General features: G+C 41.1%; 1 protein-coding gene across 1 annotated transcript in view; it reads left to right on the top strand.

Moving 5' to 3' along the window:
- camkmt (calmodulin-lysine N-methyltransferase) overlaps positions 1 to 15,137 on the top strand; it is a 287,014-nt gene that overhangs the window by 212,449 nt on the left and 59,428 nt on the right. The window contains exons 5-6 of the mRNA XM_052013219.1: positions 589 to 643; positions 3,776 to 3,839. Of these exons, the coding sequence (XP_051869179.1) occupies positions 589 to 643; positions 3,776 to 3,839 (119 nt within the window). The remainder of the gene's footprint in view (positions 1 to 588; positions 644 to 3,775; positions 3,840 to 15,137) is intronic.

Below are 15,137 nucleotides of genomic sequence, written 5' to 3'. Positions count from 1 at the left end.
CATTTATCAAATTAACACAAATAAAAAGAACACTTCTCTTAATCATTTTTTTTCAGACTTCTTAAGGAATTCAAAGTGTTTAGATTCTCTGCACTTTGCTGAACCACTGAATCTTTTTGCCTTGGATTTCTTCAATTACAGTAGTTACTTACTGAGTTGAACAAGTATTTGGCTGAAGGAAACATTCAGACTCCTTCTGCCTCTCTTTTGTTTGACATTTCCTCACTGATTCACTGCACCATCACAGGAGGCACAATCAGGACACAGAGCCTCTTGGGGGAAAAAAGGAACCTTTTCAGATTTGCAGCACAGCAGTGTTAGTGTTGCAGTGAACACTAATGAGAACCCCCACTGCTTAACATGCTACACAATTATTTTTTATATAATTATTTTTAAAAAGCAAGCTACATGTGGTGGCCCAGTGAAGCAGCAAGACTTCTGCCTTTCATATCTTTGTAACTTCCTGCTTGTTGATGTGTCTCTGTAGAGGGTGAATTGTGCTGTAATATATATCCTTCCAAAATCATGTTACCTAATTTGCAACTGGTTCTATAATTTCCTTTTATTTAAATGTTATTTATTCTGCAGAGGCCTTGCAGTTTGTGAACTGGGAGGTGGAATGACATGCTTGGCTGGTCTCATGGTAAGTCTGCTCAATTCTCTTCTTTCTTCCCCCCCCCCCCCCCCACCCTTCCATTCAGAAGCAAATAAAGAAAGGAGGGGAAAAATGTGTTCTGAAGGTTCTGACTGCAGGGTCGTAGGGACCGTCAACTGCATCACTTGAGTTCAGGCTGTAATGTCTTGAGAGACCTTCTAGATTGACTTGCTTTCGTATCATATTGATTTTGATAGTTGCCTTAGATGAGCAGAAGCATTTCATCCTGGTGTACTCAATATCCCTTGTTGTGACATTGCAGGCCCCAAGAAGAACTACTTTCATTGCCACAGTCAAAGCATTTCAGTTGACAATCTATTTTCCCAAATACATGAAAAGCATCAGCAAGAAAAAAAATCACAGTTGGAGAACTATGATACAGTTGTTAATGTTTAGCTGTATTTTTCTATCAGCAAATATAACAAAAATGCTAATTAAACTTCCACTAATTAGATTCTTGTAATGCAGAATAACCACTTGGGAGCAATCACCCCTGCTTTTTTTAAGGTCTAAGTTATTTATTGAGTAGATATTATGTCCCATTGCCAAGCAGCAAAAAACAGGTTTTTATTTCTCTCCAATTATAAGGAATGTCGTTGTCCTGACTGACATTTGATGAACCTGTCATGCTCCTGTAAAATGTGCCCAGGTAACCCAAAAATGTGGGAGTCTGTCACTCATTTGTTCCATTTCTCTACCTCTGGCTCACCCTCACTCTTTCACATTCCCTCACACTATCTCTCACTTCCTTACTCCCTCATACTCTCCCTCACTCTTTCTCAATAATCCCCTCACTCTTTCTCAATAACCCCCTCACTCCCTTTCAGTGTCTCCCTCGCGCTGCCTCACTCACAATTCCACATTGCGTCGCTCACATCAGAGTCACAGAAATGCGCACTTTGGCCCTCCGACACTCCACGCCCATGCTGACCTTTGGCCCATCTGCAATAATTCCCTTTGCCCACATTAGGACCATATCCTTCTAGGCATTGCTTATTTGAGTGCCTGTCTAAATGTCTCCTCAATGTCAGGATTGTATCCGAGTCCATCACCTCCTCCGGCAGGGAGTTCAATATATCAACCACTCTGTGTAAAAAAAAAAAAAAAAATTTTCTTTAAATGTTCTCTAAAACTCTTCCCTCTCACCTTAAACCTTCACCGTCTTATTTTGATACCTTACCCCCCCCCCACCACTACCATAAGAAAAAGATTCTGATAATCTACCCTATCTGTGCCTCTTATAATTTTATGTACTTCTATCAGGTCACCCCTTGATCTCCTTTGCTCCAAGGAATCCAACCCAACCTATCCAATTTCTCCCTATAACTAAAGTCCTTCAATCCAGGTGACATGCTAGTGAGTCTCCTCTGCACTCTCTTCAGCACAATCAATCCTTCCTATAGTATAGCAACCAGAACTGCACACAATACTCCGTGTGGTCTAACCAGTGTTTTGTAAAGTTGCAACATAACGTCCCAACATATATTTTCTATACTCTGAACTCTGAAGACAAGCATGTCATATGCCATTTTCACCACCCTATTCACCTGTGTTGCCACTTTAAGGGAAATATGGACTTTAACCCCAATGTCCTTTTGATCATCAACATTCCCTAGTAACCTGCTATTTATTGTACACGTCCTATCCCTATTGACTTCCCAAAATGCATCACCTCATTCTTGTCGAGATTAAATTCCTTCCACCAATGCTCTATCCATCTTTCCACTGATCTATATCCTGCTGTATCTTTGGGCAATGTTCCTTGCAATCCACAACACAACTAACTTTCACGTCATCATTGGATGATTGCTCCAGGATATCCTCACTAAGTACAGCTGTTATGTTGTCCTTAATCAGTAGTGTGACCCCTTTTACATTGTCAAGTTGGAAAATTCTATGTCCCAACTTCAAGCTGCCAGTCCCCCTCTTCTCTCAACCATGTTTCCGTGATTGCAATCCAGTGCTGATCCATGCTCATCTGTCTTACCTGTGAGGTTCCTGCATTAAACATGGTTGAGCCTGCTAGCTGTCACATATTCCCTAATCTGCCTCCGTCTACTCTGCCCGCTGGACTTGATGTATCTATGCTTGGGTCAATCTCCCCATCTGCTGTGATGATACCCACCCCCTGCCAAATTAATTTAAACCCTCCTGAGTAGAGTGAGCAAACTGCCCTGCAAAGGATATTGGTCCCCCTCTAGTTTAGGTGCTACCGATCCTCATTGTACAGTTTACATTTGTTCCAGAAGTGATCCTAATGATCCAAGGACCTAAAGCCCTCCCTCCTTTGGCAATGCCTTCAACTGTCTTATCTTATTATTTCTACCCTCACTAGCATGTGGCACAGGGAGTAATCCCAAATTTACAACCCTGAAAGTCCTGCCTAAACTCTCTCTGCAGGTCCTCATCCCTCTTTCTACCTATGCTGTTAGTACCAATGTGTCCAACAACCTCTGGCTGTTCTCCCTCTCCCTTCAGAATGTTCTTGCACTGCTTCGCTCTATTCTCATGCTGCGTCGCTCCATTCTCGCGCTCCATCCTATACTCGCGCTCCCTCATGCTCTCGTGCGCTCACTTGCATTTATTCACTCACATTCTTGCACTCATGCACTCTCTCACTTGTGAACTCACTCATATTCTCAATCATACGCTTGCTCACACTTTCACTCACATTCTCTCACTCTCTCATACATGCACGTGTGCACATGCATGCACACACTACCCTTACAAAGCCATCAGCCTCAAATGCAAAGTTATGTGAAGGACATCAGGCGGACAGACAGAGGCAGGCTGAAAGGCAGAGTGACAGCCTAGTATGATGGCTGTACTAGATAAACAGAAGGCTGCAAATGAAAGCCTCTCAGAATACCATCATCCACTGTCACAATCCAATTACTGAACAGAATGATAGCAAGATAGAGGCTCCCGCAAATGGAATGATAAAAGTATTGACTGATTTGATTGAATGATTAAAATAATGCAGACATAAAATGAAAAAAGATTGAAGATTGTTACTAAGAAATAGGTGAAGAAGCATGATACTGAAGGCTTGTCAGTTCTGTCTTCACTTCTACACAAGACAAGCATATTTGCTCATCGTTCAATGCTATTTTTTTGCAGGTTGCTATTTCTGCAGATGTCAAAGAAGTTCTATTAACTGATGGGAATGAAAAAGCAATCAAAAGTATCCTTATTCATGCCTCTCATTCAAAAACAAAAGTTTTTTATGGTTTTAAAAATATGGTTTGAAAATGACTAGAATTGTACAGTGTTGCTTTTCAACTTAATAGGATCAACAGTATAAGACCTGATGAATTTCCAGAGCTCACAAAGTTAAAAAGAGAATCTACAAATACAGGAAATTTAAAATATAAAGGAAATTTCTTGCAAATGACATTTGTCACACCCAAAAAGGTGATCCATTTTCCTCCTTCCTATGTTATCTAATCTTCTCTGTATCTCCCATCAGTTTGTGTTCTTATTCCAGGAATGCTTGTCATTCATTTCCATTAAGCCAAGAATAAATCAGAGTTCATTTTATGTCGAATAAGCTGAGTCACAAATGCTTCTGATGGTAAGGTGAAGAAGCACACAGAAACCTGAAATCAGGAATCTTTCATTAATCTCTATATGCTGGAAACTTTACATAATGTCAGAGACCCATGTAATTCACTGGAAAGTTTTGTTTAATACTACCTCTGGAAACTTCCCCAGCCCTTTATCACTGTCCACAATCTATAATTCCGTGACTTCTATTCATTCGCCTTCTTCCCATCACATAGCAAGTCTTCAGTATGATTTTTCCTTTGCAGCCCCTCATGCTACATCTCTCTTAGAAGCCTCTATCTTTTCAGTCATGCTTCCATTCATCACCCCCCATCTCCCTTCAGCTTGTCCACTCCTCATGTCCAGCATCAGCTTCCTTTCTGAAAAGCTCCTCTGGGGCTTCTACATAAAAGATGCTATCTTAATACAAGTTGCCATTATGAAAAAATTGTCCATTTAACAATAGGGGTATAGTGATCACAGAACACTTCAAGGTTTTGAGTGAGCATCACCCAATCAGGCAAAGGTGTAGCTGAAATTTGGATGTCAAGTTTGTGCTTCACATCTTGTACACAGCTTCTCCAGTATAATCAAACTCAGAATTATATCCTTGCACATGAAAGAAATTGACCAAATAAAAATGATAAAAATTTAGTGTAAGTAAATAGATATTTAGGAAAAAATGTTTAATTATTATGAATAAGCCTAATTAATGGTTTCCAACTTCTAATTGTTTAGATTTTTTTATTCAAAATAATGTACTTTTGCACTATTTAGTGGGAAAGTGATCAAAGGAGGAGCTAATCAGATCAGTAAACAGCAAGACCCTTTGGTGTACAGAAAGCATAGGCTTAATTTTTATTTGTTTCTTTGTTGAATTTGGAACTTTGGGCTCATTTTAAAGCATTTCTAATTCTAATGTGAGAAATTGAATGTCTGTGGTGGTATAACTTTTTTCACAATATTTTGATGAGGAATTATTCTAAATGTCAGCTTTTCTCTCATATCCAATAATCAAACGATTCTGTTGATTAATTTAGTAATGTCTAAACTCTTCATTGGATGAACTGACTCTTACCTGGATATTGCAGTTCCTCCTGTAAGCATGTGTTGTGTGACTGCGAAGATGTGAGAGATGTCTGCATTTATTTCCCTGTTCCCTTGATGATAAATGATTCAATTCCAGAGGAAGTTCACAATCAGGACTTCTTGAATGTGTTATCCTTGTTTAATCATCTTCCTTATAGAATGTAATTAATAAGTAACATGCCATGTTAATTCAGATTGTACACAGTACATTGAGCCCTGAAACAGTGGGTCCAAATCAGAGGTATGAATTGACAATCTGCAAGCCATTGACCATTGTTTTCTTATTCTTCATTTCCTCACCATTTCACACACTCAAGAAAGTTACCATTCATTCACTTAGTATGCATGGCAGCATTATAATCCACCATATCTTTAAAAGTCATAATGGAACTGAATATGCAGTTGTCAATATTCTCAGATGTATTTAGCACAGGCAACCAGAGACTAAAAAGCTTCATTAGTGTAATTAGGCAATCATGGTTTGAAAAAGGGGAAAGAAGACGGAAAATTGGAGTAAATTAGAAATAAATAATTTTTAAACCAATTTCAAGGGCTCTTGCAATTCGTTTAAAAAGGGAATAGCAAAAAATAAATGCCAGTCCACAGAGGAAAAGGCAGAGAGATTATATTGTGGAATAACAAAATGGATAATGCATCAAACATTTTTTCTTTTATCTCTCTTCACTTTAGAAGACAATAAATGTTGCAGGTGAACCAAGGCTCTAATGACAGGAATTCAAAATCAATAATGTCCCTAAAGAAAAAGTACTGGAGAATTAAGGGAAGTATAACTAAGCCAATCCCTGGATCTGATATCGTGCATTTCTGGGTTCTATAAAAGTTGGCTGTAAAGATATTGGACGCCTTTGAGATGATTTTGGAATTGTTTCAGTAGATTGGAAGGTAGAAAATGCAAGACTAGTATTCAGTAAAGAAAGGAAAGAAAAAAATCAAAATCTCTGGAACAGTTAACCTAGAGTCAGTTGTTAGCAAACTACTAGAGTCAGCTATTAAGTAAGTGATAACAGAACATTTTGAAAATCACAAAATAATTAGACAGAATCAACATGGTTTTATGAAAAGAAAGTTGTCACAAATAACTAGCTTTTCTGAACTGGCAAGATGAAGGAAGGGGTGGAGATAACAAAGGGACCGTCTGTGATAGTGTGGTACAGTGCTCTCAGAGCCTGACTGAGGGTAATACAGGCAGAGTAGATGAGAGGGAGCCAGTGGATGTGGCATATCTGGATTTTCAAGACTTCTAATAAGGTACGAAACGAAATGTCCTTGCGTAAGTAAGGGCTGTGGAGTCGCAAGTAATACGGCAGCATCGATGCAGGATCCGTTCAGGGACAGAAAACAAAGGTTAGGGAAAACAGAAATAAAAGCTTAATAAGGTACGACACGAAATGTCCTTGTGTAAGTAAGGGCTGTGGAGTCGCAAGTAATACGGCAGCATCGATGCAGGATCGGTTCAGGGACAGAAAACAAAGGTTAGGGAAAACAGAAATAAAAGCTTAATAAGGTACGACACGAAATGTCCTTGTGTAAGTAAGGGCTGTGGAGTCTCAAGTAATATGGCAGCATCGATGTAGGATCGGTTCAGGAACAGAAAACAAAGATTAGGGAAAACAGAAATAAAAGCTAAGTACTACAAGTTCTCACTAGGTCACGCAGCATCTATGGAGAGAGAAACAAAGTTAACAATTCGGGTCAATGACCATTCGTCAGAACTAAACATAGAACAGTACAGAACAGGAACAGGCCCTTCAGCCCACAATGTTGTGCCGAACTGATTAAATTAGTAATCAATGCCTAACTAAACTAATCCCTTCTGCCTACACAATGTCCATATCCTTCCATTTCCTGTGCATTTGTGTAACTATCAAAGAGCCTCTTGAACACCTCTATTGTACTTGTCTCCACCACCACCCCTGACAGCACGTTCCAGGCACCCACCAGTCTTCATGTAAAAAAAACTTGCCCCGCACATCTCCTTTGAATTTACCCCCTGTCACCTTAATGCATGCCTTCTGGTATTAAACACTACAACCCTGGGAAAAAGATACTGGTTGTCTATCTATACCTCTCATAATCTTATAAATCTCTATCAGATCTTCCTTCAGCCTCCGCCGCTCCAGAGAAAACAACTCAAGTTTGTCCAACTTCTCCTTATAGCACATACCCTCTAATCCAGGCAGCATCCTAGTAAACCTCTTCTGCACCCTCTCCAATGTCTCCATATCCTTCCTATAATGGGGCGACCAGAACTGAATGCAATACTCCAGATGTGGCCTAACCAGAGTTTTATAAAGCCGCAACATTACTTCCTGACTCTTGAACTCAGTGCCTCGACTAATAAAGGCAAGCATGCCATATGCCTTCTTTACCACCCTATCAACCTGTGTAGTCACTTTCAGCGAGCTATGGACTTGGACCCCAAGATCCCTCTGCTCATCAACACTGTTAAGGGTCTTGCCATTAACAGTGTACTGTCTCTGCATTTTATCTCCCAAGGTGCAACACTTCAAATTTAGCCAGGTTAAACTCCATCTGCCATTTCTCCGCCCGTATCTGCAACTGATCTATATCCCACTATATCCTTTGCTAGTCTAATACACTATGCACAACACCACCAATCTTAAAATCATCTGCAAACTTACTTAACTGGAGAAATGAAAAAAAAACAAGTGTTCTTGAAGTTGCAGGCTACAGGAAGAGGTGGAGAGAACAAAGGAGGTAAGGTGGGGACCAACGTGGTCGAGGTGACACAATGCTTTCAGAGCCATCTGTTTAATAAATGACTGAGGGTAATTCTTGCCCTTTTACCTCCCCCTTTTACCTCCAGGGACCAGAACAGTCCATCAGGTGGAGCAGTGATTCACTTGTACACCTTCCAGCTTGGTGTACTGCATTTGGTGCTCATGATGTGGTCTCCTCTACATGAGAGCAATCAAACACAGACTCTGAGCAATCAAACACAGACTCTGAGCTTCCACTCTCCGGTAAGCTGGAGCAGCACTTAGTCTTCCAGCTGGGTGCCTTGATAATTTCGGGTACCAGACTCTTTTGTCACGACTGGTCAGATCTGATGTAAGGTCTTCCACCTGTAACATTAACTCAGGTTTTCTATCTCCACAGGTGCTGTCAGATCTGCTGGGCATTTCCAGCATTCTCTTCTGTTTCACAGCTGTGTTTTGCCTCTCACTGTTCCAGCATGTCCTTTTGTTTTTTATCCTATCTCAAATTGCCCTCACTCATCTGTCAACCTAATGGCTCTGAAAATGCTGTGTCACTTGGATAACCTATTCCCTCTCTTCTGCCCACCTCTTCTCCTCTCTGCAACTTAAACCACACTTGTTTCTCACTGCTCCATTTCTGATGGAAGGTCTTTGACCTACGTTAACTCAGCTTCACAGATGCTGACAGACCTGTTGGGTATTTCCAAAATTTTCTCCTTTTATTTCATATTTCCTGCATCTCCATTTTTTTTGACAAAAAGTGGCAGATTATGTGTAAAAATAGTTCTCTCTCTCTATAGCAACATAAACAGAAAAAAACCCACAATCTTTGTGTGGTGGGAAGCTTGGTTCATGAAATACAGAAAATAAACATTCAGGTACAGCAAGCAATTTAGAAGAATTGAATTGAATTGGTTTATTATTGTCACATGTACCAAGATACAGTGAAAAACTTAGTTTTGCAAGCCATCTATACAGATCATTTCAAAACAAAGGTACATCGAGGTAGTACAAGGGAAAAACAGTAGCAGAATGTAGAATATAGTGTTGCAGTTACAGAGAAAGTGCAGTGCAGGTAGACAGTAAGGTGCAAGGACCATGACGAGATAGATTGTGAGGCCAAGAGACCATCTTTAATGTACAAGAGGTCCGCTCAAGAACAGTGGGATAGAAGCTTTCCTCAGTCTGGTGGTGCTTGTTTTCAAGCTTTTGTATCTTCTGCCCAATGGAAAGGGGGAGAAGAGAGAATGTCCAGGATGGGAGGGGTCTCTGATAATACTGGCTGCTTTTCCGAGGCAGCAAGAAGTGTAGACAGAGTCTATGGAGGGAAGGCTGGTTTTCGTGATGGACTGAGCTGTGTCCACAACTCTGCAATTTGTTGGGGTCGTGGGCGGAGCTGTTGCCGGACCAAGCTGTGATGCATCCGGATAGGATGCTTTCTATGGTACATCGATAAAAACTGGTGAGGGTCAATGGGGACATGCTGAATTTCCTTAGCCTTCTGAGAAAGTAGACTCGCCGCTGGTGTGCATTCTTGGCCGATGTGGTTGTGGTTGGACCAGGACAAGCTATTGGTGTGTGCCCCTGTAAGACAAATGTTACGTAGGCCCAAGGATATTGAAGTACAAAAGGAAGTTCATCTGAAATTATACGTGGCTTTATTAAGATCACATCTATAATCCAGGGTGCATACATTGGTCTCCACACCGAGGAAAAGATATACTTAGATCAGAATAACTTGAAATGCTGGAAATCTGAAACAAATCAGAAAGTGCTGGCAGAATTCAGTGAGTCAGGGAGCACCCCAGGAGAGAAACAGAGTCAACATTTCAACTCAAGGACTCTTCATCAGAACTGGAAAGGTGAGAAAGTAAGCCTGTTAATGTGCAGAGAAGGAGATGGGTGGAGAGAACAGAGGTCTGTGACAGAGTAGAGGTCAAAGTTGCCAAGGTAACAATTACTTTAACAGCTGGTAGTTAGAAACAGAAGAGGAAAATAGCAACAAATTTAAATTGAATGGAAGAGCCATGCGTGTGGAGAGAAAGAACAAGGGTAGTTACTCGAAGTTGCCCAGAAGCTGGTCACTAAAGATGGAGGTAAGAAGAGATTTCTTTATTTGGTGCGTTAATCTTTGGAATTCTTTATCTCTGGTGGTGGTGGATGCTCCATTATTGTGTATATTCGAGTCAGAAATCCATAGATTTTGGGGCACTAAGGAAATAAAGGAAATGGGGATCAGACAGAAAAATTGATGAGGCACAGGACCTGGAATGATCTTTCTTGGATAGTGGAGCAGGTCTGAGGGCTTGAATGGCCATCACCGGCTTCTATTTCTGACATACTTGTGATCAGCAAATGAGGTAATTCAACTGGAATTTAAAGAAAAGGATCACACAAAGCAGAAACCTTCAAACTGGGAATTCTTCAACAGGGTAAACTTTTGAAATCTACAGAAGAAGAAAAGGAATATTTGACAAGAGTAGCAAGGCTGCCAATAGCAGATTTCATTAATATACCAAAAGAACGCATGTGGCTCAGGGAAATGTGGGGCCATTAAAAACCAACAGATGATACATTAATGAACAATAAGGATGTGTAAGATCAATGCTACACGTCTGTCTTCACAGTTGAGGAAGAAGACAAAATACTAGTGATATAAAATAAAGATAGAAAATAGGAGCAGGAGCAGGCCATTCAGCCCTTCGGGGCTCCCTTGTCATTCAACATGATCCTGGCTAGTAATCTACCCTTTTCCTGCCTTCTCCCCATATCTCTCGGTCCCATTAAGAAACATATTTACTTCCTCTTGAATATATTTGATGACGTGGTTCCAACTGAATCCTACAGGTTCACTGTGATAAGAAAATATAAAAATAAATCAGTAAGAAGAATTTATTTTTAATTCCCACACAGGATGGGAATGCCCAACTCTAACTACCTTAAGAAGGTCTTTAACTGCTTCTATCCTTGCAATTAGGTTAGGTTGAGAGTTCCAGAGTTTAACTGAGTGATGGTGAAGGAACAGCAATGTGTTTCCAAGTGTGGAAGGAGGGGAACTTGAAGATGCCAGCTTTTTTGTGTACCTGCCCCTCTTGTCCTTTAAGGTGGTGGAGGTTATGGGTTGGGGAGGGGGTGTGGGAGGTGAGGGGAAACTGTTGTGGAATGAGCTTGGTAAGTTGCTGCATGGTATTTTGTACATGTCATACACTACAGCTATGGTGTGTCAGTGATGTGGAGAGTAAATGCTCAGGGGAGTAGATGGGGTGCACATGAAGAAGACTACTTTTTCTTGAATGGTTTTGAGTTGCCTTAGTTTTCTTAGAGTGGTACTCATCCAGGCAAGTGGCACTCATCTTTTTGACTTGTATCTTGTGAGGGTAGACAGCTTTAGTGAGCTGGAGGGTGGATCATCTGCCACATGATACCCAGCTCTGGTCTGCTCTTGCAACTACAGTATTCTGGTGAATATTGTTTCTGGTCACTTGTGGGTTTTCTAATGGTGGATTATTCAAAATCATGAGATGTTAAAATGTCTTTTGCTGGCAGTAGTCATGCCTGGCATTTGGCTGGTACTTGAGTAGTGTGATGTTGCTTGCTACTCGTCAGTCCATCCTTAAATGTTGTTCAGCTTTTGCGGCATTCAGGCGTGGTCTGATTTATTGTCTGAGGAGTCGTAAATGGAACTGAATGTTGCAAGCATCACCACTTCTGGCACAATGGAGAAAACATCACTGATGGAGCAGGTGATGATGGCTTAGCCTAAGACAGAGCCTTGAGGAGCTCCTGCCTTTGGATCGAATTGATTAGCCTCCAACAATCACAATGTCAAATGGTGAAAGTCTCATTTCTATCTCTGGACTTGGCTCTTTTGTCTATGTTAGTCTTTTGTCTGTCTTTTGTCCAAGGCTAGAAAGGTGGTCCCGGCTTAACCCTAACTGAACATTATTAAACAGATTATTGCTTCATGGGACAAAAAAAAAACAAGATAGTCAGTTCAATCCTCACTGCCCCATCCATCTATTATCAGACTTCATAGGTGAGGCAGCAACTATAAAAAGAAAAATAGAGTCAGCGTTACAGGTGAAAGTCCCCGATACATTGACTTTGTTTCTCTTTCCATGGATGCCTGACCTGCTGAGTGTTTCCAGCATCTTCTGCTTTTGTTTTGGAATTCCATTACCTGCAGGTTTTCTTTTAAATTTCTGTGTATTTAGCTATTTGAGGGCTCCACATCCTACCCCTCTATGTGATGCCAATTATGTCGCAGAAGATCTTTTCAATAAGCAGCGTCTTGCTGCAATGGATGGGACTGTTTCTACTCACAAGTTCCCATGGGGGAATCCATGGGCAAAATAGTTGAACTTTCTCAGTGGTCAGCAGCCCCAGCTTGAATGACTCAGCATCGGTTGCATGTTCAGAGTCGTATACTGCAGAAGCAGGCCCTTCAACCCACCATGGCCATGCCGACCATTAAGTACCTATCTGTGCCAATCGCATTTACCAGCACTTGGTCCATAGCCTTCTATGCCTTGGTGATTTAAGTGCTTGTTCAGATGCTTCGTAAATATTGTGAGACTGCCTGCCTCAACCACTTTCTCAGCAGTGCGTAACCGTCCTCTCTGTGAAAAACATTCTTCCCCAGGTCCTTCTGAACCTTACTCTTCACCTTAAATCTGCCATGAGGAAAAGTTTCTCACTATCTACCCTACCTATGCCTCTCATAATTTTGGATATCTCCATCGGGCCCCTCTCTCAGCCTCCTCTGCACCAAGGAAAACAAACCCAGCCCATCTGGTCTCTCCTCATAGCTGAAACATTCCATTCCAGACAACATCCTGGTGAATTTCCTCTGCACCCTCTCCATTGCCAATCACATCCTTCCTCTAGTTAAATCCTAAAAAAAAATAATACCAGTAAATTTGATAAGAGTAGTTTCTCTTTCATAAAACCATGCTGACTTTGTCCAGTCCTATTAATGTATTCCAAGTGTTTTGTGTTACACATTTTATAATAGACTAGCATTTTCCCCACAACTGATGGTCGGCTTTATTGGTCTGTAATTCCCTGTATGTTCCCTTCTTCCTTTTTTGAATAGTGGAGTAACATTTGCCACCAGGGATTGCTGTGCTGTTTTAGACGGGAGCTGGGAGACTTGCCTTAGGTCTGGAGTCACATGCATGTGTCTGACTGGGTGACAGCGTCAGATTTCCTCCCCAAAAGAACATTGGTGAACCTAATGGTTTTTGATGACTGTCCAATAGTTTCATGAACACCATTTGTTCCAGATTATTTAATGAACTAAAGTTAAATTCTCCAGCTGCTGTGGTGGGATTTGACACCAATTTTCCAGCTCGATTGTACTCAAAGTTATATGATGTTGGAGCCACATTCATAGCCACCATTGATCAAAAAAGCCACAGAACTGCCAAAAAAGCAAACACACACATACTGTACAATCCGATTAAAAATAGAACTATTGTTGTACCCTAATCCTGTAAAATTTTCACTGAATACATTCTCTGTGCAATAAAAATGGTATTTTGCTAACAGAGTTATTGCATATATTTAATTAATGTGCTGTCAAGTTTGATGTATTGCTATCCCTCTGAGACACAAGTTCTATGCTTGAAATGGCAGTTGGAAGGAACTCTGTAGTGTATTAGAGAGTAGGTTGATTTTGATTGTTGCTCCTCATCTTTGATTTGTTTTTGAATTGGGCAGTTGAATTGTCACATATTAAGCAGACCTTCACTACTGGGCACAAAGAAGAAATAGTATTCCTACCTCTCTCAAAGAAATCTGCATTAATCTCTGGATTACTCACTGTGCCATGCACTGGTGAGGGTACAAATAAGAGGTTAGGGAAGATGAATGTGTGGCTGAAGAGCTGGTGCAGGCGGGAGGGATTCCATTTCTTGGACCATTGGGATCTCTTCCAGGGCAGAAGTGACTTGTACAAGAGGGACAGGTTCCACCTGAACTGGAAGGGGACTAATATCCTGGAAGGGAGATTTGCCAGAGCTACTTGGAACGGTTTAAACTAGTCTAGCAAGGGAATGGACCCAAAGTAGTAGTGTATCAGATGAGAAAGTTGAGGCAAATATCGAGGTTAAAGTGAGCAAGTCCAGTAGGTAGGCCAGGCAAGGGCAGGACATGGAGCGTGGAAGGTCTGATGGGCTAACTTGCATTTATTTTAATGTAAGAAATTTGACATGTAAGCCAGATGAACTCAGAGCATGGATTGGCACATGGAATTGTGATATTATAGTTCTGATTGAGGCGTGGGCAGGACTGGACGCTCAATATTCTGGGTATAGATGCTTCCAGCATGAAAGAGATGGAGGTAAGTGGGTAGGGGAATAGTTTTGTTAATGATCAGGGAGAATTTAGACAGGATTTTAGAGGGCTCTATCCAAGCAGGCTATATGGATAGAACTTAGAAATAAGAAAGGTGTGATCACTTTGATTGGCCTCCCATTAGTCATCAGGAGCAAATATTTAGGGAAATTGCAGATAGGTGAAAGAATCCTAGGATCCTAGAACATTGTGGGGGAAAAAAGTACTGGGGCCCTGGCAGAGATATTTGTATCATCTTTACCCATATGTGAAGTACTGGAAGAATGGAGGGTGGCTAATGTTGTGCCTTTATTTAAGAAGGGTTGCAAGTACAACCCAGTCAACAACAAGCCCGTGAACCTAACAACAGTGTTGGGGAAGTTACTGGAGGGGATTCTGAGAGACAGGATCTACCTGCATTTGGAAAGACAGGGACTGATTAGGAATAGTCAGCATGGCTTTGTGCATGAGTAATTGTGAATCATGAATTTGAGATTTTTGAAGAGGCGACCAAGGGGATTGAGGAGGGGACATCAGTAGATGCTGTCTACATGGATGTTAGCAAGGTCTTTGACAAGGTCCTGCATGATAGATTGGTTCAGAAGGTCAGAACTCAAGGGATCCAGGGTGAACTAGCTAATTGCATACAAAATTAGCTTGTTTGTAGAAGTCAGAGGGTGGTGATGGAGGGTTATTTTTCAGATTGGAGGCCTGTGACCAATGGTGTGCTGCAAGGATCGGTGTTCAGCCCACTGTTGTTTGGTATCTTT

Source organism: Pristis pectinata, chromosome 3 (assembly GCF_009764475.1).
Source record: "Pristis pectinata isolate sPriPec2 chromosome 3, sPriPec2.1.pri, whole genome shotgun sequence".
Classification (NCBI taxonomy): domain Eukaryota; kingdom Metazoa; phylum Chordata; class Chondrichthyes; order Rhinopristiformes; family Pristidae; genus Pristis; species Pristis pectinata.
Note: the sequence above shows the minus strand (reverse complement) of the source record. Positions and strands in the feature narration are given on the sequence as shown.